Source organism: Suncus etruscus, chromosome 1 (genome assembly GCF_024139225.1).
Source record: "Suncus etruscus isolate mSunEtr1 chromosome 1, mSunEtr1.pri.cur, whole genome shotgun sequence".
Lineage (NCBI taxonomy): Eukaryota > Metazoa > Chordata > Mammalia > Eulipotyphla > Soricidae > Suncus > Suncus etruscus.
The window spans coordinates 13,506,366-13,532,133 of record NC_064848.1 but is presented as its reverse complement, the minus strand read 5'-3'; the positions used below and the strand labels follow the sequence as shown (position 1 = coordinate 13,532,133).

Genomic DNA, 25,768 nt, shown 5'->3' with positions numbered 1-25,768 from the left:
TGGGTCTCTTTGCCCCTGTGGAGCCCACCCTTGGGTCCAGAGGTACAGAGGAGGGGCCGGAGAGATCGCCTGAAGGTAAGGCAATTGCCTTTCATGCAGGACAACAATGGTTCGAATCCCGGCATCCCATATGGTCCCAAGTGCCCGCCAGGGGCGATTTCTGAGCCTAGAGCCAGGAGTAACCCCTGAGCGCTGCCGGGTGTGACCCAAAAACAAAAAACAAGGGGCTGGTGAGGTGGTGCTAGAGGTAATGTGTCTGCCTTGCAAGCGCTAGCCAAGGAAGGACCGCAGTTTGATCCCCCAGCATCCCATATGGTCCCCCCAAGCCAGGGGCAATTTCTGAGCTCTTAGCCAGGAGTAACCCCTGAGCATCAAACAGGAGTGGCTCGAAAAACCAAAAAACCAAAAAACAAACAAAAACAACAACAACAAAAACAGGTACAGAGGATGTGGAAGACTTCAGTGAAGTTAAGGTGAAACTGGAAGATAAGTGAGTTTATCAAACCTCAGGGAGAGAAATCTTTAATAAGAAGGGAACACCCTAGAGGCTAAGGTATGAGTAGGAACTGGGTGCTGATAGGAAAAGTGGGTGCCAGCCAACCCCTCCATCCTCACAGACTCTTCCAAATGGTGGAGGGAAGTGGACCTTTGTCCAGGGCTTTGCCGATTATGCATGCTCACTACGAGGAAGGGGCTGTCTTCTGAGCACCCCCAGACTCTTGGGAAATGGAGGTGCAGGACTCAAAGGAAGTCGGCCTGAAGACAAATACTCCCGAAGGTTCTTGTCCAGATCCTGTCTGCTGCCAGAGGAGAGAAGATAGTTATTTGAGCTTCTCACTCCTATGCTCTTAAGATTAGATTCCCACACACACTAGCCCACAGCTTCCCCTGCTCTAGAACCTTCTATGGTTCTCTTCGCCTGCTATAGTTTTTCCCTGGCATTCAAGGTTCATTCCAGTGGCTCCAGCCTGGATCTTTGAACTCCTACATTATCACTATGATTCTCATCACTTCTCTTTTGTACCTCGGCTGTCCTCTCCACCTGAACACACGCCCCTTCTGTAGTCTCTCTCTATATATTGCTGATGCTAGGGATCAAACCCAGGGCTTTACACATGCGAGGCAACTGCTCTACCACTAAGACATCTGCCTGACCCTGCCTTTTTTTTTTTTTTAAAGCAAAGCAAAGCTTTATTTCATCAATCAAACAAGCTACAAACTGACCAATCAGGGCCACCTCCTGCAGGAGGTGACCCCCTGATCCTGCTCTTCTTTTGTTTATTTAATATTTGGGGGGTGGTGTGCTCAGGGATCACTCCTGGCAGGGCTCAGGGAAACAGGAGGTGCTAGGAATTGAACCCAGGTCTGCTGGGTGTCTTTCCCTCTGTATTATCTCTGCCTCTCCATCTTCTTTAAGGCTTAGCACATTGTGCCCTTCCCGAAACCACTGAGACTATACTGATTCTTCTTGTCTTGAAATTCCACCAACACAAACTGTAAGCCCCATTTCTGAGATCTTTAATACACCCAGAAAACAAAATCATATGCTAGGTCTAGCCTAGACTTTGTTCTTTGCCAACTGGAAGGCAAGACCTCTTCCATCCCTTGACTGGGAGAGACACCATGGCCCAGAGCAAGAGCTGTAGGAGAGTGTCAAATGGTAATCAGGGAAGACCTGCCTGAAGTGCACGTAACAGAAGAAGCCCATGGTCTGGATGATCAGGAAGAACAGGAAACTTCCAGGCCTCAGGCATGGGGAGGTCCCTGAGAGTCGGCCTGGAGGGCGGGTGTCCTTGGTTGCTGCTTTCTGAAACACCAGACACTCAAATGTCCTGGATTAGATCTGACCCAAAAGAGGGAGGGGACCTAGACCCTGGGCCCTGTGTAATGTGGGCTGTTTCCCTCTCCCAGGCTCTGCTCTCATCCAAGGCATCCTCCTACCCTTCCCAATTCCCTCAGTGGGAGCATCTGAACAGGCTGGGGATCTGTGATTGTAGGGGATGGTTGAGATGGTGCAACGTCTCTAAATATGAGAAGTAAAGGGGCTGGAGAGATAGCATGGAGGTAGAGTATTTGTCTTGCATGCAGAAGGACAGTGGTTTGAATCCTAGCCATCCCATAAGGTCCCCCGAGCTTGCCAGGAGCGATTTCTGAGCGTAGAGCCAGGAGTAACCCCTGATCGCTGCCGGGTGTGACCCAAAAAACAAAAACAAAAACAAAAAAACAAAAAATATGAGAAGTAAAGAGTAAATGATGGGATGTTGTTGAGGGGAAAGTGCAGAGGTGGGAGCAGGGATATGAATACCTATGTTTTTGAGATATTAGGTACTGAAGGATGAAACAGAGTGAGCCAGGGCCTTAGCACTGGGAGACTGGGTGGTGACAGAGAGGAGAAAGCTACAGGGATACATTCATGCACACAGCCCCCCCAGGTAAGGGTGATCCCCTAAGGGGCCCAGGGAAGTGCTGGGACAAGAGGACTAAGAATTGAGGATCCTCCATGTTATTGCTGCCCCTACCGTCTGCCTCACCACCTGGCCCCGCAGATCCTTCTGCAGGTGGCTCAGGGTCTGTGTCAGCTCGAGGAAGTGATGCTTGGTGCCCACAGGTAGGTAGGAAACCTGGACCCTCGAGACCATCTGAGCAGCTGCATCCCTGTGGGGGACGGAAACCAAAGGAGACACCTCATTGCCTGCCCAGCCATGACCAAGTTTCAGAACCCTTCAGAAATAGCACTTGGGGGGCCAGCAAGGTGGCGCTAGAGGTAAGGTGTCTGCCTTGCAAGCGCTAGCCAAGGAAGGACCACGGTTCGATCCCCTGGCATCCTATATGGTCCCCCCAAGCCAGGGGCAATTTCTGAGCGCTTAGCCAGGAGTAACCCCTGAGCATCAAATGGGTGTGGCCAAACAACAACAACAACAACAAATCCACATCTTCAAATAAAAAAACAAAAAACAGGGGCTGGCGAGATAGCATGGAGGTAAGGTGTTTGCCTTTCATGCAAGAGGTCATCGGTTCGAATCCCAGCGTCCCATATGGTCCCCCGTGCCTGCCAGGAGCAATTTCTGAGCATGGAGCCAGGAGTAACCCCTGAGCACTGCCGGGTGTGACCCAAAAACCACAAAAAAACAAACAAACAAACAAACAAACAAACAAAAGAAATAGCACTTGGGCAGGGACAGGAAGAAGCCTCTTCAAGGGACTACTATTTTGTTTTTGTTTTTTGTTTTTGAGCCACACCCTCTGCACACAGGGGTCACTCTTGGTGGGGCTAAGGAAAATATGGGAGTGCCAGATTTTGAATCTGGGCCAGCCTCCTGCAAAACAAGTGTCCTACCCCCGCTGTACTATCACTCCAGCCCCAAGAATGATCTTGTTTCACCAAACCTTCTTCCTGGATCCTGAAAAAGCTTCAGCTCAGACCAGGGTCACCATAAAGCTGTCTATCTAGCTCATATCCAGACTTCCTGGGCCCTGCCATTAGCCTCTCGAGAATTCATCTCCCTTCCCACTTCCCATCTTCCCACCCTCAGTAGATGCAGGTAGGCGTCCTTGGGGCATCCATATCCAGCTGGCAGTCTCCTTACTCTATGGCATCAGAGTGACCCCAAACCCTTGGGTTGTTTGAGTTGCTCTCCAGAACTGTCATAGAACAAGATTCTGGGGAGCTGGAACAGGGCACAGTGTAGGTGGGACTGCCTGTCTCCTCCCACAGGGCCTGACCCTGAGCAGCCTCCAGGAACATGCCTTCCAGGCAGTTAGGCTTCCACGGACTATTTCCCTGAAGAGCAAGTGGTTGATGGGGCCTTGCCTGAGGGGCCCTGCCCAGGAAAAATGGCTTTTAAACTAGGTCTTCACAAAACAAACAAACGAACAAACAGAAAAACAGAGCAGGATGGATAGTACAGCAGGGAGGGTGCTTGCCTAGCTTGCAATAGATCAGAGTTAGATCCTGGAACCCCATGTTGTTCCCCAAGCTGCCAGGAGTGAGAGCTGAGCAGGGCCAGGAGTAAGCCCTAAGCAACAAGGGTTTTGTGACCAAACAACAGCAACAACAACAACAGTAAGAAAGAACAAGGGTTTGGGAACTGGCTCAAAGGACTAGTCAAGGGCTTCACTAGCAGGAGCTCTGGGTTGGAGCTCCAGCCACCACCAAAAAAGACCCTCTGAGATCACATCCGGGACTAGCACCTGGACATTGCCAAACAAATAAACAAAGAAAACTAATAAAACAATAAAACAGATGGTTGATTTCCATTTCATTACCAGCAACTGCAAGCCCCATTCAAACCCAGCCCCAGCAGGGTGAGAGCAGAGAGGAAGGGGTGGAGTTTGGGGGTGGGGGAAGCCAATGGGCAGAGATTGACTCTTCCCTTTCCCTAAGAGTCACAACCCCTTTTTGCTTACCGAGTCTCCCGGAGTGCCTGGAGCAGGTTCTGCTGACCTTGGAGAAGGGCACTGACTTTGGCAAAATCCTGTAGGAGCACCAGCCTTTTATTGCCCAGGGCTCTTGTCAGAGGCCCCTTCCCTAGAAATACCCGCAGCTCTCTTGGTGGCAGAAGACCTGGATTCCCTGGTCCCCTCATTTTAGACCCTCTGGGCTTCCGAATGACTCCTCTCAGGGCTTACTTCTGGCTCTGTGCTCTGGAATCACCCCTGAAGGTGCTGGGAACTGCCAGAGTTCAAATCTAGGTCGCTGCATGCAAGCAGCTGGGCTTATCCACTGCAGGATCTCACTCTCCTAGATCTGAGGGTGCTTACAGCTCTTCTGCTGGTCACCCCAAGCCCCTTCTTCGGAAGTGGTCTGTACATAAGGAGGCAGAGGCTAATCTGGCACATACACACCCTTCCCACCTCCCACAGGACACAGTCCAAACAGAGCAAGTGCTTGGGTTTCTGCCTGGAGGAAAAGGTGGCAGCCCCTCAGTGGGCAGCTGGAATCCTATGGCAGACAGCCAGGGCTTGAACAGCGACTCCTCAACCCCAACCCTCTGTACCCCAGCCTCAGCTCAAATCTTTTATTTGTTTGTTTGGGTCACACCTGGCCACGCTCAGGAGTTATTCCTGGCTCTGCACTCAGAAATTGCTCCTGGCAGGCATGGGAGACCATATGGGATCCCAGGATTTGAACCACAGTTTGTCCTGGATCGGCTGCTTGCAAAGCAAAAGCCCTACTGATCCCGGAGAGATAACACAGCGGCTTTTGCCTTGCAAGCAGCCAACCCAGCACCAAAGATGGTTGGTTCAAATCCCGGTGTCCCATATGGTCCCCCGTGCCTGCCAGGAGCTATTTCTGAGCAGACAGCCAGGAGTAACCCCTGAGCACTGCCGGGTGTGGCCCAAAAAACAAAAAACAAAACAAAACAAAACAAAAGCCCTACTGATTTGTTATCTCTCCGGTCCTCAACTCAAATCTGGAGCTACAGAGTGCATAGTACTGCTGGCCCCTCTGCCCAGCAGCTAGCATCTTGCCTGGGTTTCAATCTTGACTCAGGGCTGGGCCCCTTGGACCAGGACAGCCTGGGGACAAAGTCAGCATGGCAGCAGAGTTGAAATAAGGATCTGGGTGCATCTGAGCATGAAGCAAGCTGCATGTGAACCGAATCTCATGTGATGCGACATGCAAATTCACACTCAGGCTATTTCTGTCTCTTGCCTAAGGATCCAAATACCTGTCATCTCCTTTTGCGAGTTTTAGCTATCAGTTCACTTGTCCCTTGTGCTGCTGAATTACCCACCCCCCCCCCTCTCCTCCATATACACCCCACCGTGCAGCCTTTCAATTCTGCCCACCTCTTTTACTCCCACCTGGGGAAGGGGGAGACAAGTCACCAAGGGCAGTACTGTCTGCTCCGCATTTTCGCATAAAGGCCAGTGCCCCTAGACCTCTCTATGCTGCTAGAGTAACCTGGGATGCTCCGGAGTCACTCACCCATACTCCTTGACCTGAGGACCCCAGCAGCCGCTTCCATTCTCTGCCAGCCTGGCCCAGCTGTTGGGAGAGTGTCTGGAGAGCTTGCAGGACCTGGCTGTGTCTACGAATTGTGTCCTCTAAGTTGAAGGATTGTTCTTCCCCTGGAGATTTCGACAACACAAGCAGCTCAGGGGCATGAGGTTTTTCAGAGCCACCTTCCAAGGGGGCTTCTTGGAGAGGGATGAAGGATCACCTAAATGATGCAACTTTTGCCTTCAAAATCTTCCCCTGGAGGACCCAAGAGATAACTCAGAGGATTGAGGTGTTTTGCCTGGCAGGCAGGAACCCAGGGTTTTGTTTTGGAACCATACCACTGGGGACGCTATGGTGGCCCCCCAAGCCCCAACTTTTTGGGGGGCCGTACTCAGTGGTGCAGAGGGCTTACTTCTGGCTCTGCATACAGGATTACTCCTGGCAGGTCTCGGGGGACCTTATGAGGTGTCAGGGATTGAACCCCATCAGTTACTTGCAAGGGAAATGCCCTACTCACTGTACTCTCTTCAGCTCTCCCAAAAATTTTTTCCCTAGAAAATATATAGAAATAAGGGCCGGGCGGTGGCGCTAAAGGTAAGGTGCCTACCTTGCCTGCGCTAGCCTTGGACGGACCATGGTTCGATCCCCCGGTGTCCCATATGGTCCCCCAAGCCAGGAGCAACTTCTGAGCACATAGCCAGGAGTAACCCCTGAGCGTTACCGGGTGTGGCCCAAAAACCAAAAAAAAAAAAAAAAAAAAGAAAAAGAAAATATATAGCAAGATATGTCTGGAGGTGGGACACCTGGATCCCAGAGCCTACTTGGGTCCATCTTCTTCAGGCCTCCTCTGCTCTTAGTAAAGGAATTGAGGTCACAAGGGAGGACGACTTGGTGATGCATATGCAAGTCCTTGTCCCCAGACCTACCCCCTTCCTGGCCTTGGAAATTCAGCTCTGGACTCAGGTCCTCCTTGGTGCCTAAGGCCAGTCTTGCCCGAAGTCCTTCCAGCTGCTTCTCCAACCGTATCTGCTCCTCCTCCAGGAAGGGCTGGGGGGAAATCTGAGTGAGGAAGACAGAATGTCTTCAGGACATCCCTGAAGACTGGGGATAACTTCCCATAGCACCTCTTCACCTGACTTTGAGCCCAGTCCCCTTCTTGACTGAACATACATATGCAGCAGGCAGAAAGACCACTATCATGGCTTCCTATAGCTCAGCCTCCAGCCCAGTCTTCAAGGTGCCAAACTTCCACTGAGCCCCTTCCCAGGAAGCAGATCTGCTCCTTCAGGTTCATCCCTTCAGTCACACCTTAGTGCCAGCTGCTGTGTTCCCTCAGCAATCAGGCAACCTGAAGTTCCTGACAAGGCCTGGCCCTTGGGGTCACCATTGACCCAAGGCAGAAGCTGAGGGGGGGGGTAATTCAGAGCAGGGGGGTGTTGGAGCTGAAAGGACAGGTATAGCACCCAATGAATAGAAGCATCTGAGGAGAAATGAGGACTGGGCTTCTTCTCTCAGCCCCCTCAGAGCAGGCAGGCCCAATAGACCTCACCTCTGGACCCCACTCGCTCAAACTGAAGGTCAAGAAGGACAGGACATCATGGTCATCTGAAAAAAGAGGCAGATAAGAGAAGGGGAGACTCTCCCTAACCCCCAGTCACTTAGCCCACACCCCCAAGGCCCTGTGATGCCTGGGGAAGAATGAACAGGATGACTTTGTACAAGTCTTTTTTGTGTGTGTGTGTGTGTGTGTGGTTTTTGGGTCACACCCGGCAGTGCTCAGGGGTTACTCCTGGCTCCATGCTCAGAAATTGCTCCTGGCAGGCACGGGGGACCATATGGGACACCGGGATTCGAACCGATAACCTTCTGCATGAAAGGCAAACGCCTTACCTCCATGCTATCTCTCCGGCCCAACTTTGTACAATTCTTACATTTGTCTTTCTCACTTCATTGGAAAGATGTGAGGGTCAGGCTAGCAGATGCGTGAACTCTGAGGGTGGACCACAGTCAGAGGGGACCCCAGTCTTGAGACAGCTAAACAGTGCTGGGCCAGAGGCAAAACAAAGGAAACTGTAGCCTGGGGGCCTGAGAGATGACATGGAGGTAGGGCATTTGCCTTCCATGCAAAAGGACCGTGGTTCGAATCCCAGCATCCCATGTGGTCCCCCGTGCCTGCCAGGGGTGATTTCTGAGTGCAGAGCCAGGAGTAACCCCTGAGCAAAGCCGGGTGTGACCCAAAAACCAAAAAAAAAGAAAAAACAAAAAAGAAAGAGAGAGAGAGAGAAAGAAAGAGAGGAAGGAAGGAAGGAAGGAAGGAAGGAAGGAAGGAAGGAAGGAAGGAAGGAAGGAAGGAAGGAAGGAAGGAAGGAAGGAAGGAAGGAAGGAAGGAAGGAAGGAAGGAAGGAAGGGAAAGAAAGAAACAAACAAACAAAGAAAGAAAGAAAGAAAGAAAGAAAGAAAGAAAGAAAGAAAGAAAGAAAGAAAGAAAGAAAGAAAGAAAAGAAAGAAAGAGAGAGAGAGAAAGAAAAAGAAAGAAAGAAAGAAAAAGAGAGAGAGAGGAAGGAAGGAAAAGAAAGAGAGAGAGAAAGAAAAAGAAAGAAAGAAAGAAGAAAGAAAGAAGAAAGAAAGAAAGAAAGAAAGAAAGAAAGAAAGAAAGAAAGAAAGAAAGAAAGAAAGAAAGAAAAGAAAGAGAAAGAGAAAGAAAAGAAAACTGTAGCCAGGCTCTGCCACTATCCTCTTCTGAAACTTTCCAGGCATCCATGGCCCAGAGTCTGAAGAGGAAAGTGCTGGCATCATAGCCACCAGTCTCTCCTACTCCTTCCACTGAGTCCCAGATCTCATGATCACCCCTCTGTCACAGCCCTCATCTCCCAACTTGAGGCACTCACAGGGCCCACTTGGGAGCAAAACCTGCTTGTGCTTCACCTCACCCTACTTGAGATTTTCAACAATTGCAGGCACAGAGTTTCCTGATGCACAAGGCCTGGCCTAATGAGGAAGAGCCTGCTCCCCATTCCCTACTGTGGGGTGACACCTTATTTTACCTAAAGCAAAGTTCATCCCTGGTTTCTTTCTTTTTTTGGTTTTTGGGCCACACCCGTTTGACGCTCAAGGGTTACTCCTGGCTATGCGCTCAGAAACCACCCCTGGCTTGGGGGGATCATATGGGATGCCGGGGGATCGAACCGCTGTCCATCCTACCCTAGCGCTTGCAAGGCAGACACCTTACCTCTAGCACCACCTTCCGGCCCCATCCCTGGTTTCTTTATATCTGTTTGTTTACAACTTGTTTTACCCAAAATAAAGGTTATCTTATATGTAAACCTGAGCAGGAAGGCTCAGGATAGCTGCCCCACCTTGGGGTGGTCTCTATACTCAATAAAAACAGTAGAGGCTGGAGAGATAGCATGGAGGTAAGGCGTTTCCTTGCATGCAGAAGGTCGGTGGTATGAATCCCAGCATCCCATATGGTCCCCTGAGCCTGTCAGGAGCGATTTCTGAGAGTAGAGCCAGGAGTAACCCCTAGTGCTGCTAGGTGTGACCCAAAAACAAAAATAAATAAATAAAATAAAAACAATTCTGGCAGGCAGCAGGCACTCTATACAAGGAAGAAGACTGCCAGATTACACGTTTCACCCTCAGCTAGGTTTCGATTATTTCATGGTGACCCTTATTCAGACTTGTTCACTTGGGGTTGGTGTGTGGTGGTGATTTTACACATACTTTCTTTTTTTTTTTTACATTTATTTATTTATTTTGGTTTTGGGGTTACACCCATTTATTTATTTATTTTTGGTTTTTGGGCCATACCTGGTAGTGCTCAGGGATTACTTCTGACAGGCTTAGGGGACAATATAGGATGCTGGGAATTGAACCCGGGTCTGTCCAGGGTCTGCCCATGTAAGGCAAACACCCTATTGCTGTACTATCACTCCGAACCCCCTACTTCTATTTTTTTGTTTGTTTTGTTTTTTGTTTTTGAGTCATACCTGGTGGTGCTCAGGGGTTACTCTTGGCTCTATGCTCAGAAATCGCCCCTGGCAGGCTTGGGGACCATATGGGATGCCGGGATTTGAACCACCGTCCTTCTGCACGGAAGGCAAACGCCTTACCTCCATGCCATCTCTCCGGCCCCCCTCCTTCTATTTTTGTTTGTTTATTTGGGGAACCACACCCCACTGAGTTTAGGGATCGCTCCTGGTAAGCCTTGGAGCATCATATGTAGTTCTGGGGATTAAACTGTGGGCATTTTCTTTTCTTTTCTTTTCTTTTTTTTTGGGGGGGGGTCACACCCAGCAGTGCTCAGGGTTACTCCTGGCTCTATGCTCAGAAATTGGCCCCATCAGGCTCAGGGGACCATATGGGATGCTGGGATTAGAACCACCATCCTTCTGCATGCAAAGCAAACGCCTCATCTCTTATTTTCTATGCTATCCCTTTGTGCCTTTGGTGGTCCCGAGCTTCTCAGAGAGTGCATACAGATTCATTCAACACTGTTCCTCTGCTCTTTCTTTTATTTTTGGGGTGTATAGACACACCCAGAGTACTCAGAGTTCAGCATTCATTCTCAACTCTGTTTGAAGGGCTCTGTGGTGCTGAAGATTGAATGTAAGTCTCTACATTATAAGCATCCACTGAACTATCTCTCTGGCCTTTGACATTTGTTGTTGTTGTTGTTGTTGTTGTTTTTAGGCCACACCTGGTGGTGCTCAGGGTTTACTTTTTTTTTCGGGCCACACCCATTTGATGCTCAGGGGTTACTCCTGGCTAAGCGCTCAGAAATTGCCCCTGGCTTGGGGGGACCCTATGGGACGCCGGGGGATCGAACGGAACCACGGTCTTTCTTTGGCTAGTGCTTGCAAGGCAGACACCTTACCTCTAACGCCACCTCGCCGGCCCCCAGGGTTTACTTTTGACTTTGCACTCAGAGATTACTCCTGGCAGGCTCAGGGAATCATATAGGATGCTGAGGATTGAACCTGGGTTGACTATGTGCAAGGCAAATGCCTTACCCTCTGTGCTAACACTCTGGTCCTCTGGCCTCTACATTTGAGCGGGGGACTGATGATTTAGTGTTCAGATCTGGGGAATCTGGGGGAACTGGGGCCATCACGGCTACATCTGGTAGTGCTTAGAGTCATGGGGTGGTAATAATCAAAATTGGGTCCTCATACATGCAAGGTAAGTGCTCTTGCCCTTTGACTCTTTCTTCCGTTTCATACCCAGCAGTCCTCAAAGGTGATTCTTGGCTCTGTGCTCCTGATGAAGCTCTGGGGAACGATAAGGGATACTAGGGAGCAAACCTGGGTCAGCAGCATGAAGGCAAACACCTTCCCTGCTGTCCTATCACTCCAGCCCCTCCTCTGCTCTTGTTCCTTTGTGCTTACCCACCTGGAATGAAGGTCCTTACCTGCCAGGATGCTGGTGGCTGCAGAGACACCAAAGAAACCTCCAGGGGCCAAGAGCAGGGGACCCACATTGGTGCAGACTTCCTCTGGGTCACTGGGAGTGAGGCCACTGTTCAGGGACACCTGAGATACACAGATAGACTGAATCCCTCAGGGTGGCGTAGGGGGTGGGCCTCTCTGACCCGGTGACTCTGCAGGGTCTATAGGTGTGCAGATAACCCCCGGAGCTGGGAGTTGAAGGTGGTGAGGGGCTTATAACTTGACTGCACAAAATACTGGCTAATGAGGTTCTGGACAAGGAGATGCCAGTGGATGGGTGTGTCTTTTTTGGGGGCATGTCTGTGGGTGGGGTGGTATTGTGGTGTGTCTTTGCTAGGGTAGCTGTGCCTTGTCCCAGGCCAGAGTCTGTTAGGATTATGGGAAATGCAATCCTAGTAACAAGCCTCAGAACCTGCCTTCCCTCCCACGGGGGGAGCTGCAAAAGCACTGGGGCTACTCACACGCAATCTCTGCCCCCAGTAGGTGATCCGTACTCTGAAGGGGTATGGCCGGTTCCGGAAGTCCCGGTGGCAAGAGCCTAGTACTTTTGGGGCTGCCTCCCTGTGGGCATTTGGAACTCAGCCAGGCCAGACACAGGGCTGTTGTCAGGCTTTTGTCAGGTGCCTAATAGAAGATTGTCCTTGCAGTCTACCTTGTGTCTCAGGCAGAGAACAGAAAGGAGCAAGCAGGTTACTGGGATGGCGTTTACCTGAGGGTTCCAGGGACCTCCATCTGATTCCTCTCTGGGGCCTAAGGCCAGGACCACCCCATTCCTTAACCCCTGAGTCTAAACATCCACCATCTCATCACTCCTGCCCTCCCTGAGACCCATGTCTCCTGTCCCTGGGGACCTCTAATCTTTATTCTCTCTCTGCCAGCCCAGAAAGCAGTGGACAGACTCAGAGAGACAATGTGACAGGGAACTTGGTAGCAGAGACAATGGAACCTAAGGGAACTGCCCTTCACCAGTCCCTGTGGAACTGATGTGTCACTGAGGCCCCAACTGGGGAGGTGAAGCGGGCTGTAAGGTTTTGAGGAAAAGAACCAAACCCAGGCCCGAAGAGATAGCACAGCGGTGTTTGCCTTGCAAGCAGCCGATCCAGGACCAAAGGTGGTTGGTTCGAATACCGGTGTCCCATATGGTCCCCCGTGCCTGCCAGGAGCTATTTCTGAGCAGACAGCCAGGAGTAACCCCTGAGCATCGCCGGGTGTGGCCCAAAAACCAAAAAAAAAAAAAAAAAAAAAAAAAATGAACCAAACCCGAGGGGTCCTGAGTTTCTCAGGGTACAGAGACATACAGTGTGGCCAGATTAGAGAATCTGTCACTGTCCCCTTTGGCCAGGGTAAGGGTGATCGAGAATGCTGGCTCTGATCTCTGGCCATTTATTAATTAGCACATGGGTTTCCGGTCTTTAAAATGCAAAGGAGGGGCCGGAGAGATAGCATGGAGGTAAGGCATTAGAGTCCCAGCATTCCATATGGTCCCCCCGAGCCTGCCAGGAGTGATTTCTGAGCTTGGAGCCAGGAGTAACACATGAGCGCTGCCAGGTGTGACCCCCCCAAAAAATTAATTTTAAATGCAAAGGATAATTGAAGTGACCTCATAACCTTGTTATGAGAGTTCATTCAGACACTGCATGTTGACTGCCTGGCTCGGTGCCTGGTACACAGTCAGGTCCGCTCCATTAATGCCAACAATTATTCTAATTGTTATTAGCTCAGAGAGGTTTGCAGAGAGACAACTTACTGGCCCGACTACTGGGGACGGGCGGGTCAGAGGCGGAGGCACTTCAGAGGTGCAGGGAGAAAGGAAGGTGCCTAGCGAGCTCAGCTATGGGACTGCAAGCAAGGCATCTCCTATCTTTGGACCTTCAAGACCTTATCTCTTATGGAAGCCAACAATGCCCCTTCTGAGTGTCAGGGATCAGATGAGCAGAGGAGTTTGGAAAATCTCCACCTCACACTGCAGCATTTGGACCCTGTCTGCTCCCTCAAGCCCGAGGGCTGCTGCATTGAATTAACTGAGGCCTCTGTGTGAGGTCCCAGGAAAAATCCCTGGACTCTGGGACCTGCTGGGAGACAAGAGAGGCAGGAGGTTCTCTGAGGCAGTAGGGGGTGACCGCTGAGCTGAGCTCCTCCCAATCCTGAGAGACTGTGGCAGTGTGGTCCAGACAGACTCTTACCTAAGAGGCTCTGAGGCACTGAGTCGGTCTCCCACCAGCACGTGGATGGCAGGACTACTCTGTGGGGGTGACAAGTGCTGTTAGCTGGGGATGCCGGGCTCAGAGGAAGGGCCAGAGCAAAGCGAGCAGGGTCCAGGCAGGGGTACACCACTCACCAGGGGGTCCCCCGCTGAGGAGTCAAAGAGGATCCCAATGCCATCTGGGGAGGCCGGTCCCCCCAGCATAGTGCTCCTGGAACCTCGGTCCTGAGTGTACCACACAGCCTGCAGGCACTGGCTGCTCAGTCAGGGTCCTTCTGCATGGAACCCGGACTCACCCCCCCCCTCAGCCAGGACTGGGGTGCACTCACCATACCCCGGGCTCCCTTGCGCCCTGGTCCGGTGATTCGCACCTGCACCTCCACTTCCCAGGCAGAGAAGAAAGCAGGCGCCCTGCTCCAGACAGCCCCACTCCGGTTCCTCAGAGAGGGGGCCAGCCGCACCTCCTCCAGGCCTGGAATGGCATCTGTGGGTGGCACAGATCAGGGCCTGGACTCACCTGCCCCTGCATCCAGGAGTTCTCCTTCATTGCTGAGAGCTGGACTCCGGGAGGAGGGCTGAGGCCAGATCAAGGCCTGCCTTTGTTTTGCTTTATTTTGTTTTGGGGTTTTAGCCCAAGCCTAGTTGTGCTCAGGGCTAACTCCTGACTCTGTGCTCTGTGGGGCTTGAGGGACCATATGGAGTGCCGGGATTGGAACCTGGGTCTGCGGCCTGCAAGGCAAATGCCTTAACTGCTGGACTATCTCTAGACCCAAGTCTGCCTTTAAATGCAGGTGGCTGGGGCCGGAAAGATAGCACAGCAGTAGGGCATAGCATTTGCCTTGCAAGCAGCCAATCCAGAATTGACAGTGGTTCGAATCCCGGCATAGCATATGGTCCCTCATGCCTGTCAGGAGAGATTCCTGAATGCACAGCCAGAAGTAACCCCTTTTCTGTCTCTGGTGAAAACATTGGGCCCTGGTGGTTAGGGGCATCCTGTCAGAATGACTATCAGCTTTCTGAGGCGAGGAAAGCATGAGAGATGAGTAGGGGTGGGGGGGCACGGCTGGGAACAGGGGTGAAGAATATACTGGGCTGAGAACAGAAAGGTAGAAAGGGAGAAGAGACTCAGGCAGTCGTGGCAGGATCCAGGGGAAGGGAGATCAGAGGCTCCACCACCCCCTCCTGTGACCTCCACACCCATCTAGCCTGCCAGCCTGGCACTTGGTCCAGAGCCCAGTCCCTGCCAGGACTTCCCAGGGACAGCTAATCCTGCCCTGTTTGCTCAGCAGAGACAGGCTAGGATGGGGGTCCAGGTACCTTGACAGCCTCTGTGCATCTGAAGGGACTTAAAGGTAACAGGAAATGACCCCAGCTGTGACATTGGAGCTAGTCCAATGTGGACTATGGGCTCCTTGACTGGACTCAGTCTGTGTCTGGACGGACACTGAAGGGAATGAGCAGGGGCTGATAAAAGGATGCATGAGTGAGTGGATGTAGACAGCAAGCAGATGGCGGCATGATCCTGGAGAAGGGAATGTGTGGGGCAGTGAAGAACAGCCCTCTTGTTTCCCACTGTACCTGGAAGGGCTGGGCTACAGACCCAACTGCCAGGGTCTCATTCCTTTTCAGACTGTGGTTCTGGCTTTGGTCACACTTTGGCCACTCTGACCACTTCCGTTTTAGCTACCTTGACATACTTGGCCATCTGCTTTCTTCCTTTATTGCTTGGCCTGCTGAAAGGCTAGGACCCACACCTGACTTGGCTCCAAAAGGTGGCAGCCCTCATATCACACATGTCCCTGAACTTGACCTAGAGAGCTTATGGCTGGACCATATGCAGGCAGGAGAGGTACTGCATGGCCCTTGAAAATCTTCAGGGACTAGTCCCCATGCATCATTGGGTATGGTTTCTCCACATAAGCCAGATCCCTGAATTCATTTTATGCCCTAACTCCAACTATAAGCCAAGGGACAAGGCCTTGAGTTTCATCTTCAATCCCACATAACCCCAATCCTACACACTTTCACCCCTAACCCATCCCACACTGCAGGGGTGGTCCTGGTGGGCCCTGAGCATGGAACAATAGGTAAGACGCTTGCCTTGGGCCCAGAGAGATAGCACAGTGGCGTTTGCCTTGCAAGCAGCCGATCCAGGACCAAAGGTGGTTGGTTCGAATACCGGTGTCCCATATGGTCCCCCGTGCCTGCCAGGAGCTATTTCTGAGCAGACAGCCAGGAGTAACCCCTGAGCACCACCGGGTGTGGCCCAAAAACCAAAAAAAAAAAAAAAAAAAAAAAAAAAAAAGACGCTTGCCTTGCATTCAGCTAACCCAAGTTCAATTCCTGGCATCCCATATGGTTCCCTGAACCTACTGTGAGTAAACCCTGAGCCCAGCTGGGTGTGGCCCCCAAAACTAAAACAAATAAACAAACCAATAATAAAATAGAAATGCATTTGGGGGGCCATACCCTGCAGCACTCAGGGGTTACTCCCAGCTCTATGCTCAGAAATCACTCCTGGCAGGCTCAGGGGGACCATGTGGGATGTTGGGGATTGAACCCAGGTCAGCTGTGTGCAAGGCAAATGCCTTGACCTGCTATGCTATCACACTGGTCCCAGAAATGCATTAAAAAAAAATCATTTTTGAGCAATGTCTCATAGCAGAATCTGGGTGGGAAGGTCTTGCACCCACACATGTGGCTAAGATGTTCTTTCAGTTTTGGCACTGGACTACCCAGTTGTTGTGAGCTATGAGTTGTGCTCCAGGCAGCACTCCATTTTTCGTGGAACCCCACAAGTCCACCTGTGTGGAGTCCAGGGAGCAAACATTTGCACTGTTACCAACTATTTCAAGTCTCTGTGTATGCATGTATGTGTGAGTTTATAAGCATGTGTATGAGTGTGAGTCTTCCCAGACAGAGGCAGGAGGAGATAGAACCCTAGAAGGAGGGAAGCTTATAAAGGTGGGTCTGGAGAGAAGCCTGGAGTGGCCCTGCCACCTGCCCTGGGCCTGGCCCACTTCTGCGCAATGGCTAGTGCTGGAAGATCCATTCCCCAGCCCAACACTCTAGCACCCCTCTAGTCTTCTGAGACAACCCCTCACCTCCGTGATGACTCCAGAAAGGTATCCCAGCACTTGGTGATGCCAGCTGTGGGCCTTTGAAGCTGAACTTGTACTCAAACCTTCGATGTGGAGGAAGGCCCTCCTCACGACTGTGGGGCATCAGGATCAGAAGGAGGAGAAGGCAGATCAAAGGCTCAGGGCCCCCTACTCCCAGTGGCATGCTGAAGGATCTGGAGTTTGCTTGGTCCCGACTGCTTTCGGAGCTGTGTGGCCTGGGAGAGCCCTGAGGAGGTGGGTGGTGGTAGCTGGGGAGCAGCCAGGAGCTAGGTTTGGGCACTGTCCTCTCCTCCCTCCCTCCCAGCACACACATCCTGTTCCTCCTTAGCCTAGTCTTACCTCACTGTGTGTACATGTGTGTGTGTGAGCATACTATGGACACCGAATCAAGCTCTGTGCCATTTCCCAAACTCCCCTCAGTTGCAGCAGGACCCCAGAACAGACCCAGTGGACCTACTTCACCCAGACAGGCCCTCATGTCCTGCTTCCTTCCTTTCTTCCTTCCTGCTGCTTGCCCTGCCTCCTGCCCTACCTGACTTCCTCCAAGCATATATATCACACATGTGAAGACAATATAAGAAGAGAAGAAGAAAGGCACCCTTAAAAGACAGAACAAGGGGCTGGAGCAATGTAGGGTCAGCATGTAGGGTCCCTGCCATGCATGCAGGCAACCCAGGTTCAATCCTTGGCATCTCATAGGATTCCTAAACTCCAGTAGGAGTGATTCCTGAGCACAGAGCCAGGAGTAAGTCTCTAGCACAGTTGGGTGTGGCACCCGCCCCCACTCCAAATAAAAAAACAAGATAGAACAAATCAGTGGTGCGTGGACCTTGCTTGTAGCTTAATATTTACCAACCACAAAGCTGGAGTGGTGGCACAGCAGTAGGGCGTTTGCCTTGCATGTAGCTGACCTAGGATGAACTGTGGTCAATCCCCTGGTGTCTCATATGGTCCCCCAAGCCAGGAACAATTTCTGAGCACATAGCCAGGAGTAACCCCTGAGCATCACCAGGTGTGGCCCAAAACCCTCCCCCCAAAAGTTACCAACTAACTGTAAAGAAAAGGAGGTGATTGGATCTAGTCCAATCTTACAGTCCAGCACCAAACATCCATAAAAAGGGGTCCACCCCTTTAAATAAGACCCTAATTGGGACTGGCTGGCTGTGTCGGCTGTGTCTAGAAATACCCTCATCCCAAGACTGATGTAGATAGAGAGTTGGTTGGCAGTTTGAAGAGACAGTTAAAGTGGATTGAACTGTTTCTACCCCTGACTACTGCTTTTCTCCCTAATAAGGACCTTTGTTTACTTTCGACTGTATCTTTTTACTTTACCTGGTTCTGAATCTGCCCTTACCCTGGTCTCAAATCCCATCTCTCTCTCCCTCTCTATCTCTCTCCTGGGCTAGGGATTTGTCATAGGCCACTGGGCTTCTCTAATAAATAAAACTGGCATATTTGTCAGAGTCTTGCTTGCAAGTCTCATGGACTCCAGCAGCATGGGCCCATCTCCTGCAGATCAGCCCTGACAATTGGAGTTTGTTGTTTTGTTTTGTTTTGTTTTGGGGGCCACACCTAGTGGTGCTCAGAGGTCACTCCTGGTTCTGCACTCAGGCCACTCCTGGAGGTGCTTGGGAGCCATATGTAGTGATGGGGATCAAACCAGGTTCCACTGCATGCAAGGCGAGAGCCTTATCCTTGAACTCTGGCTCCCTCGTTGTGCTGTTTAAAATCCCAGCAGGATTAAGTTACTGCTGCTTTAAAAATTAATTAACATCAAGGCCATAAATGGAAGCTTTTTGGATGTGCTAAATAAAAATAAAACCACTCAACTTCCTTTCTCAAAGCTAATCCCACAGCTACCTCCTGCTCACCTTCTCAACCTCACTGTGGGAAGAGAGGTTCCCCCATCCCCCTTAGTCCTTCCTGCTCCTGCCCTGCCACTCTAGGAAGGCCCCACATGACCTCTGTCCTCTGTACCCTTAGACACTTCCCATTCTGCTCTTTCTTCCCTTAAGTGCTGTTGACCTTTTGGCTTTGTCCCTGGGGCCTGTTCCTCAAGGCTAGATCGGAAGAAGCTGGGCTAGGAGAAACTGCTCCTTCCCACCCTCCCCACTTTCCCTCTTCAGGACACCAAGCCAGGTGTGAGCATGCCCCAGACTTCATGCCTCATTGCTGGCTGTCAGCTCCTAAGCCGCAGCCCACAGGCTTGATGCAGTCTCTCTGTTGGTTGTCACATCACACGTCCAAAGCAAACTTTTCTCCAGCCTCTAAATCTCTCCTATCCTGGTGCTCAGAGCTCAGGGCACCCCCTCATCGATTAGATTCAGCAAACCCCCCACTGACTTTGCCCCCTCCCCTCATCAGCATCAACAAGCCACTCTTCCTATGTTTTCCCTGATTCTTTTTTGTTTGTTTGTTTTTGGGCCACCCCCGGTGACGCTTAGGGGTTATTCCTAGCTATATGCACTCAGAAATCGCTCCTGGCTCAGGAGACCACATGGGACACTGGGGATCGAACCCAGGTCGGGATGTTGGGTGTGGGCTGGGCAGGGCAGGGCTAGCCCAACACTGGTGCTGACAGGCCCTGTGGGCACACCCAGGCATAGACATGAGCCTGGGAGGGGGGGATTCCTGGGTCAGCCGCATGCAAGGCAAACGCCCTACTGCTGTGCTATTGCTCTGACCCCTTCCCTGATTCTTGATTATTTCATCTCTCCAAGTCCTAGTCTCATCATCTGGGAGGTGAGATCAATAATTGTCTCTCTCCAAGGGATGTTGGAACATTGCAGGAGGTATAACACCTCTGGGAGGACAGAGAACAGGACCTGGTGTGGCAAGGGCTCAGTGCAATAGGACATCTTACTCTTTACCCACTCTCAGGCCATATCTGTCATCTTGTATTCTGCTTGACTGTTTCCCCGCAGATTGGTTTGTTTTGGTTTTGAGACCACACCCAGCTGTGCTTAGGGATCACTCCTGGCAGTGCTGGGGATCAGACCTAGGTCATCTGCTTGTTAGGCAAGTATAGCCTTACCCTTTCCTAGCTCTCTGGTCCAATGCCTCACCACTTTTGGCCAGGCAGAGCCTATCCTTGCCAGGAATAGCCTCGCTCTCTACCTTCAAGTGTCTGAGAAATCACCTCGTCTGCACCTGTGATGACACACAGGATGGAGCAGGGGTGTCCTCCTGCTTTCTGGGCTCTCACTTGAGTCCTGGGTGATTTCTGAATCAGTCTTAGAACACTTGAGGGTAAGAATACTTTTGTTCAACATAATAGGCCCATGACCATCACAGAGAAGTCAAAGATGAGAAAAAGGGAGGAAATGAAAGCCAAGCCTCGGAGCCAATGCCAAAAAACTGGCTGGGGAGAGGAGGAAGGGGCTGGAGAGATAGCAAGGAGGTAAGGCGTTTGCCTTGCATGCAGAAGGACAGTGGTTCGAATCCTGGCATCCCATATGGTCCACTGAGCCTGCCAGGAGCAATTTTTGAGCATAGAGCCAGGAGCTACCCCTGAGTGCTGCTGGGTATGACCCAAAAAACAAACAAACAAAAACAAAAAACAAAAACCCCAAAAGAAAACAAAACTGGGGGGGTGGGGGCTGGAGTAGAAACAGGAGCAAAGGGTGAAACATTAGGCTGTCCAGGGACCCTATAGCTGCCCTTCAGTCCCCTCACGTGCTCCTATCCTCTCATGTCACCCCTGAACCTGCCAAGCGTAATCAGGCACCCTCCCTCCTTCCCTCCCTCCCTCCCTCCCTCCCTCCCTCCCTCCCTTCCTTCCTTCCTTCCTTCCTTCCTTCCTTCCTTCCTTCCTTCCTTCCTTCCTTCCTTCCTTCCTTCCTTCCTCTTTTCCTTTCTTTCATTTTTGAGCCACACCTGGCAATACTCAGGGGTTACTCCTGGCTCCACACTGAGTAATGACTTAATCACTCCTGGTGGTGCTTGGGGACCAGATGGGATGCCACGGATCGAACTCAGGCTGGCAGTGTGCAAGACAAAACACCCCGCCTGCTATATTATCTCTCTGTTCTCTCTTGGCAGCTTTCTGAAATGGAGCTACTGGAGATCAGATGTTCCCCACCTCCATTCAGGAATCAGGAAAGCTGAAGTTTCCCCCTGTCTCCCTGTTTGTACCTATGCTCTGGATCCCAGCCCTGTCCTGCTTTCTTTCCTTTAGGACCCCGCCTCCCTATCTGGCTTCTGGTTTTCAGCTCTCAGTAGATCCTCTCTCTCTTTCTCTCTCTCTCTCTGGTTTTTGGGTTACACACAGCATCACTCAAGGGTTTCTCATGGCTCAGCACTCAGAAATCGCTCCTAGCAGGCTTGGGGAACCATATGGGATGCCGGGATTCGAATCACCGTCTGTCTGTCCTGGATTGGCGGCATGCAAGGCAAACGCCTTATCGCTGTGCTATTGCTCTGGCCCTAAGTAGATCATCTCTTTTTTTTCTTACTCACTCATGACTGGGTGTGCTGCTTCTGTGGGTGACCCTTCCCATGCACCTCCTGCTCCCCCATCCATAGAAGGATCTTGGAGGCATTTCTCAAAACTGTGGACCTTTCCTTAATGGACACTGCTTCTCTGGAGCCTCATCACCTGGGGTCCACCCCCACACTCAGGTTTACCAGGGGCCAGGAGCTCTTGGCAAACCCTTTTTTTGGGGGGGAGGTACTCAGGAGCTACCCCTGGCTATACACTCTAGGGTGCTTGAGGAAAAAAATGTGGTACTGGGGTTGGCCTCATGTAAAGCAATCATATTAACCTTAAAAATTTATCCTATCAAAAAATATTTTATCCTGAGGGAGCTGGAGAGATAGTTACAGCAGTAGGGCATTTGCTTGCAAGAGGCCAACCCAGGATCAATGGTGGTTCGAATCTCAGCATCCAATATGGACCCCCTTGCCTGCCAGGAGTGATTTCTGAGCAGAGAGTCAGGAGTAACTTCTGAGCTCCGACAAGTGTGGCCCAAAAACAAAACAAAAAATTGTCCTGAGGGTAGGGCTGGAGCAATAGCACAGAAAGTAGTTTCCCTTGCATATGGTCAACTAGGGTTCAATTCCTGGCATACCATATGGTTTCCCCCAGTCAGGAGTGATTTCTGAGTTCAGAGCCAGAAGTAACTCCTGAGCACCACCAGGTGTGGTCCCAAAAACCAACCAAACAAAAGATTTATCCTGGGGGGGCTTGGAGTGATAGCACAGTGGGTAGGGCATTTGCCTTGCACACGGTTGACCTAGGATTGGTTGACCTAGGATTGATCCCCATAATCCCATATGCCAGGAGTGATTCCTGAGTACAGAGCCTGGAATAACCCCTAAGGGCTTCTGGGTCCCAAAACAAACAAACAAAAAATCTGGCCTAGAGCTATATAGTTATAGGGTAGGGCTCTACCTTATATGCAACTGACCTAAGATTTGATCCCTGGCATCCCACATAGTCCCCTGAGCATTGCTAGGAGTAATTCCTGTGTGCAGTCAGGAGTGATCTCCAGATGTGGCTTCCCCCCAAAATTATCCTTTAGAGGCTTGAGCAGGTTGGGCACTTGCCTTGTACATGACCAAGTCAAGTTCAATCCCCAGGATCCCATAGGGTCCCTAGTCTGCCAGGAGTGATTCCTGTGTGCAGAGTCAGGAGTAACCCTAAGAATATTAGGTATATCCCCAAAACATGATAAAACAATTTATCTTTTAGATAGGACATTTGCCTTGCACATGACTGACCTAGGTTCAATCCCTGACATCCCATTTGGTCTTCAGATCCCTGTCAAAAGTGATGATTGAGTGCAGTCAGGAATCTTAGCATTGCTAGAAGTGGCCCACAGACTAAAAATAATTATCTATTATATTTAAAATATTTTCTGGTGTCACATCCAGCAGAACTTGTGCCAGCCACATGGATCGCTCCTGCAGCACCCAGGAGTGTGAATCGAAGGGTCAAGCTTGCAGTGCTGGGTGAGAGTAGCATATGGGGGTGGTGTGGGAGTCAGGGTCTCTTGCAGGCTTGCCATGTTTTACTTGAGTGCACTCCCAAGTTCTCTGACGTCCTTTTTTCCTTTCCTTGGCCTCTACTCAAGAGAGCTTTGAGGACCATGTGGAACACTGGGGAGCAAACATGGATCAGCAATGTGCAAGGCAAATATCCACTGTACTCTCTCTAGCCCTTCAGCCTCTCTGCAGAGCTCCCCCTGGGCTTTTATTTTTTGTGGAAGGTGTGGGTTTGGTGCTCAGGGGTTCCTGTGGAGCCAGGAATTCAACCCTTGGACTCAGCCTCCCACATGTAAAGCTTTTGAGCTCTCTTCCTGGCCTGATTCAGGGGGTCTTTGCTGCTTCTTCCTAAGACCTGCAGGCCCAGACCTATGGCTTTAGTTCAATTCATTGCTCTCCCCTTCACTCTCTAGCTCTGGATTCGAACACTCTACCCAGCACTTCTTGCCAATTCCAAAGGCAAAAACTCTAAAACCCTCATGTCCTTAGTAGAAATAAGTCTGTGGGCCCGGAGAGATAGCACAGCGGAGTTTGCCTTGCAAGCAGCCGATCCAGGACCAAAGGTGGTTGGTTCGAATCCTGGTGTCCCATATGGTCCCCCGTGCCTGCCAGGAGCTATTTCTGAGCAGACAGCCAGGACTAACCCCTGAGCAACGCCGGGTGTGGCCCAAAAACCAAACACCAAAAAAAAAAAAAAAAAAAAAAAAGAAATCAGTCTGTGGCTTTGCCTATCCCTGACATCCATCCTGTTAGCCAAGTCATCACTGTGGATGCTCTCCTCACACATACCCCCCTCCCCCCCCCCCACACCTAGAACCAACTCAGTCAGGGTTTTGTTATTGTAGGAGGCACTTCCAGTGGTGCTTAGGGCTTACTCCTGGTTCAGTGTTCGTTCCTGGCGGTGCTCAGGGGTCTATGCAGTGCTGGAATTTCAAACCAGTTAGCTACATGTATCTTAAGAACCCCGACTGCTGTACAAACATTCTGGCCCCTCCGTCAGGTTTTGGACCTGTAGACCATATCTAGGACTGACCCCAGTATTCTCACATGCAAAGCATGACATGTCCTCTGTCTTCTCAGCCCCATTGTTCTGGGAGTGATGGAGCTTGAACTATAGCCAGCAATGACCGTATGCAGGGACTGACTATACATGGTACCAGGGAATGAGCTGGGGTTGGCTGCATGCCTTAACCAGGATTGTCTCTGGTCTCATTTTACTTTACATGTAAAATGTAAATGGGGCTCTTCTACATGGGGCTCTTCTCCATGCTCCCTCAGCCCCAGTAGTCAGGGCACCAGCTCCCCTAACCTTCATGCTGAGAACCATAGCCTCCCCCCTCCAAACTCTTCATCTTGGGCTCTGTTCTCCATCTTTTTGTTGGTGGTGGTAGTTTTGGGGCTGTATCTGGCAAAACTCAGGGGTTACTCTTGGTTCTGCACTCAGAAATCACTGTTGGCAGGCTCCATATTCTCCCTGTCTTAAGAGTTGGCAGCAGGGGCCCGCAGAGACAGCATGGAGGTAAGGCATTTGCCTTGCATGCAGAAGGATGGTGGTTCAAATCCCAGTATCCCATACGGTCCCCCGAGCCTGCCAGGAGCGATTTCTGAGCCAGGAGTAACCCGAGCACTACTGGGTGTGACCCCCACCCTCCCAAAAAAAGAGAAGAGTTGGCAGCAAGCAGCTTTCCTTGTCTCAGCCACTCAGACACTTTGCCCATGTTCAGTCTACCCCATGCCCATCCCTCCTTATCTGTCCAATTTCAGTTCATACATTGCCTCCTCTAGAAAGCTGCCCCTGATCTGCAGTTGGGGTCAGCTCCTTAAATACAGGCTTCTTTCCTTGCACTCATGTTTGTCAGTCTGTAGCATTATCTTGCCAATGGTGAGCTCCAAAGGGACTCACTGTTGAACTCCAGACCTTACAAATAATATTGAGTCATTTGTGTTGAATCAATGGTCTGGTTTCAAAGGACGAAATTGGGCTGTGTGCAGAGGAAGACAGGAGACTGCTGTCTTGGGAAGGGTTGGCCCAAGGGAGTACAGTGGGTAGGGCGTTTGCTTTATACACAGCTGACTCACCTTCCATCCCTGTCATCCTGAATGGAGCCAGGAATAAGCCATGAGCATCACCAGGCGTGGCTCCAAAAAAACAAACAAAATCTTGGGTCTTGCTCTCTGGGTCGATTCAATTGGTTTCAGGAACCCCTGACTTTCTGCCTGAAAAGTGGAATCCCCCTTAGGAGGTCTACACTGCAATGTTCCAGGGATTCTGCCTAAGGGGAAGTTGTGGTTGGCCCTCACAGTACCCGCTGCCCCTACTGGGTTCCCTGAGTGCTTGGAGGTTGATGGCACAATAGCAGTGATGGCTCATGCTCAGATCTTCTGCCACCCTGCAGGGTTCACAGTTTCAGCTCCCACTGACCAGGAGGTCCCCAACCTCACTGTGTCCCTATTCTTGATTCCAGCCCTCTTGGTGTCAATGGCTTGAACACGGCAGAAGCTGATCCCAGAGCCAAGGAAGGCCAGAGCCAGGCAGGGCCTTGTTAGATGGGCTGGGCTGAAGTGGGCTCCCCCACGCCCCAAAGACACAGAACACGAATTCGTGCAGCTGACACAAAGCGGCTACACCCCTGGCCGTGCTCCCCACCGGTCACAAGGGCAAGCAGAGCCCTGCGGACAGAGACAGGGGAGGACAGACGGCAGGGGCCGTGCAGGAGGGCCAGGCAGGCAGCGGTGCCCTCAGGGGATGGTTTATTTATCCTTCTCACAGAGACGGGCAGGCGGACGGGTGGATGGCACACAGACTCCTGCCTCGGGCGCATGCAAACAGTGCAACATGGTCAAGCGCAAACACAGGGCGACCGAGGCGACAAGGGAAACAGGACACGGACAGGGCCAGCTTGGGGGAGTGGGTCCCAGCCCTAGTGGGCAGGAGGGAAAATAAGATTCGTACTTCTTGTAAAATGCCCCATGTGCTGGGTACTTTCTTTCTTCTTATCTTGAAAAATAATAAAAAATAAACACATGGGGGGAGGGGGAAATCTCAAAAAAAGGAACAAAATTC

General features: G+C 51.1%; 1 protein-coding gene across 1 annotated transcript; it reads right to left on the bottom strand.

Annotated features, from left to right (window-relative positions):
• Nucleotides 1–667: 667 nt before the first annotated feature.
• On the bottom strand, nt 668–17,000 carry LMAN1L (lectin, mannose binding 1 like). The gene is made up of 12 exons (XM_049770171.1): nt 16,702–17,000; nt 13,927–14,081; nt 13,672–13,840; nt 11,856–11,971; nt 11,358–11,478; nt 7,497–7,552; nt 6,874–7,006; nt 5,933–6,075; nt 4,408–4,475; nt 2,532–2,655; nt 1,676–1,807; nt 668–793 (listed from the first exon to the last, which is right to left on the bottom strand). The coding sequence occupies exons 1-12, from the start codon at nt 16,880–16,882 to the stop codon at nt 668–670; spliced, it is 1,524 nt and encodes a 507-aa protein (XP_049626128.1). The 5' UTR covers nt 16,883–17,000.
• Between the last annotated feature and the right edge of the window lie 8,768 nt (nt 17,001–25,768).

Excerpts from the sequence above, each read along its gene's own strand:
- LMAN1L (XM_049770171.1), bottom strand. The coding sequence starts at position 16,882 with ATGCCACTGGGAGTAGGGGGCCCTGAGCCTTTGATCTGCCTTCTCCTC. Across the intron at positions 13,841-13,926 it reads GCAAGGGAGCCCGGGGTATG|GCTGTGTGGTACACTCAGGA; the intron begins GTGAGTGCACCC and ends CAGTGCCTGCAG. Across the intron at positions 11,972-13,671 it reads TGGCCCTTCCTCTGAGCCCG|TTCCAAATGCCCACAGGGAG; the intron begins GCATCCCCAGCT and ends GGCCTGGCTGAG.